The sequence below is a fragment of the Bison bison genome, unplaced genomic scaffold (assembly GCF_000754665.1).
Source record: "Bison bison bison isolate TAMUID 2011002044 unplaced genomic scaffold, Bison_UMD1.0 scf7180017864371, whole genome shotgun sequence".
Taxonomy (NCBI): Eukaryota; Metazoa; Chordata; class Mammalia; order Artiodactyla; family Bovidae; genus Bison; species Bison bison.
Window position 1 is genome coordinate 11,669,029 of NW_011494943.1, and position 2,289 is coordinate 11,671,317.

Below are 2,289 nucleotides of genomic sequence, written 5' to 3' on the forward strand. Positions count from 1 at the left end.
CACCCCACCCCACCCCAGGCCCTGTCCTGCCCAGGGCTTCATCTGCAGACTCCAAAAGAACACACACGCTTGGCATGAAGGCTTTTTCCTTAGCTTTGATTTCTCTTAAAAAACAGACAAAAAAGGAACAAGATCATTGTACCAGCATCCTAAGCCTCAAACTAATAAACAAAAAACCCAAAACAAGTCCCCGCCCACACCCTGAAAGCAACAATAAACTTTACGTCTCTTTGGCAACAATAACTTAAAAGCATCCCATATCCGTTGGCTCTGACAACAGCAGTTACAAAAATACTCCCTGTGCTGCCCCACCCCTTCCCACTGCCCCCACTCCTGCAGCAGGAACCCCCTGGCACTGACCATGGGGTGCACCCACATTGCTTTGGCAGCTGGGCAGGGCTGGGGACTACCTTGCAGAGGGGAGCCATGGGCACCTCCAGATGGGGCTGCAGCGGCAAGACTGCGACCTGAAAGCCCCCCATCTTTCAGGCTGCCCACTTCGGCCCCTTCGCAGGGCTCCAGTGGGACCCAGACAGGAGCCAGCCCAGACCCTGTAGGAAGGGAGAGCTTACAGTCTAGCCGACTTGGTGAAGGGGAAACAGCCACCGACTTGGAGCAGGGTCACCTGAGCCAGGTGACCTCTTCTTGCACTGAGCAAACCCTGAACCGGCAGAAGGGGTGAAGCAGGCAGAGAGAGGCCGTCCCAGCGGGCCTGTGCCTGCCCTCTCACCTGCAGCGGGCACACAGCAGCCTGCAGTGCACCATAGGAACCATGGGCAGGACCAAGCAGTCTGACAGCAGGGGCCAGGGCGGAGGGGGCAACTGCGGGGGCAGGGGGAGGGCTGTAGGGCATCCCTAGGGGCTAGCAGCAAACCCAAGTGTCCAGGACAGATCTTGCCCCCAGGGCAGCACGGGGCTGCTGTGCACAGATGCTCCACCATCCAGGGCCAGAGAGGGGCCTCATCCCGCCCTGCTCCTGCAGGGCGCGTGGCAAGGGGACACCAAAGCGCTGGAAGCTGCTGCTGCTGACCACGGCCAGGATCAAAGTCCCCACCACTCAGTCCATCCTCGCTGCCGCCAGGGACAGGACCAGCAGAGGCTCCGAGGGGGGCAGGGGCCGCCTGGGGCTCAAGCCTCTTTACAGCTGCCCCCAGCACCTGCTGTAGGACCTGGCAAACACATGAGTGTTTGAGGAAACACTGGGGATTCAGGGACTCCCACCTGGCCTCGATCCCTGGCTTGGGGGCCACTGAACAGCTAAGGCTGCAACAGGCCTGCCAGCCTGCTTGTCTAGGTGGGAGCTAGATAATTTATCCTTCCTACCGCATCACCAAGGACCTGGCCCAACAAAACTCAGCATCTGCCCTCTGAAACTCTCCTAACAGACCCAAATAGGACTGGGCTGGCCAGGGTCACATGCCCACCTCCTGGTGAGCTGTGCTTGTTCCGACATGCCACTGTGTGACAGGCGGCAGGTCCTTCCCTAGCAGCTGCAGCCACAGGTCAAGGGCAGCAGGGGGAAGGGCTGGGTCTGCCTGGGGGACAAGACGACTAGGGGCATCCTAGTGGAGCTGAGCTTTCAGGGAAGCCTAGCAGAATGGGGGTGGGAGGTGAGGGCAACTGGGCAGGGATGAGCCCACTTGGTCTGAGGCTAACGGGTGGAGCTTGGAGGGAGGGACGAGCGAGCTAAGGCCCCTAAGTAGGGCCCCACCTGGGAACCTGAACCACCACCACCATCACCATCTCCCCTGGACAAGCACCATCAGATCTGAGACGTGCTGGGAGGGAGCGGGCATCTAGCCTAGTCCTGGGAGGGCCCAGTCAGCTCTGTCTGGGGCACTACATCTCCCCAGGGAGGAGAGGACACACACTGAGGTGGCCACAGTAAACAGGCCTGACGTGATTTGACCTCTCCGAGCCTCAGTTCCCCCATCTGAAAACTGAGCTTGTCCAGAAAACAAGAAATAATGAGCACAGGGCCTCGGCGCCCAACAAGTGCCTTACCTCCCACGGACCCGGAGTCCGAGTCGGAGACGTGCGTGATGGAAAAGCGGGACGCAGGCGCTGGTGAGACGGTGAAGCGCGAGAAGGGGCTGGGCGCGACGGACTTGGGAGTCTCCGCGGGGATGCGCGAGGCCGGCTCTTGGGCCGACGACAGCATGAGGCCATCATTCCACTCGAACTCTCCGTCTGCGAGAAATCTGTAGTCAGTTGTGGATAGGATGGGATGGGGAGACCCCGCCCAGAGCGTAATGTCACGCCCTGACCACGCCCACCAAATGAGCCACA

The 2,289-nt window shown here is 60.2% G+C and overlaps 1 protein-coding gene across 1 annotated transcript in view; it reads right to left on the reverse strand.

Moving 5' to 3' along the window:
• Positions 1–80: 80 nt before the first annotated feature.
• The window catches only part of AATK (apoptosis-associated tyrosine kinase), a 34,943-nt gene continuing 32,734 nt past the window's right edge, over positions 81–2,289 (reverse strand). The window contains exons 19-20 of the mRNA XM_010856527.1: positions 2,005–2,190; positions 81–1,169 (exon numbers count right to left, since the gene is read on the reverse strand). Of these exons, the coding sequence (XP_010854829.1) occupies positions 1,129–1,169; positions 2,005–2,190 (227 nt within the window). The 3' untranslated portion in view covers positions 81–1,128. The remainder of the gene's footprint in view (positions 1,170–2,004; positions 2,191–2,289) is intronic.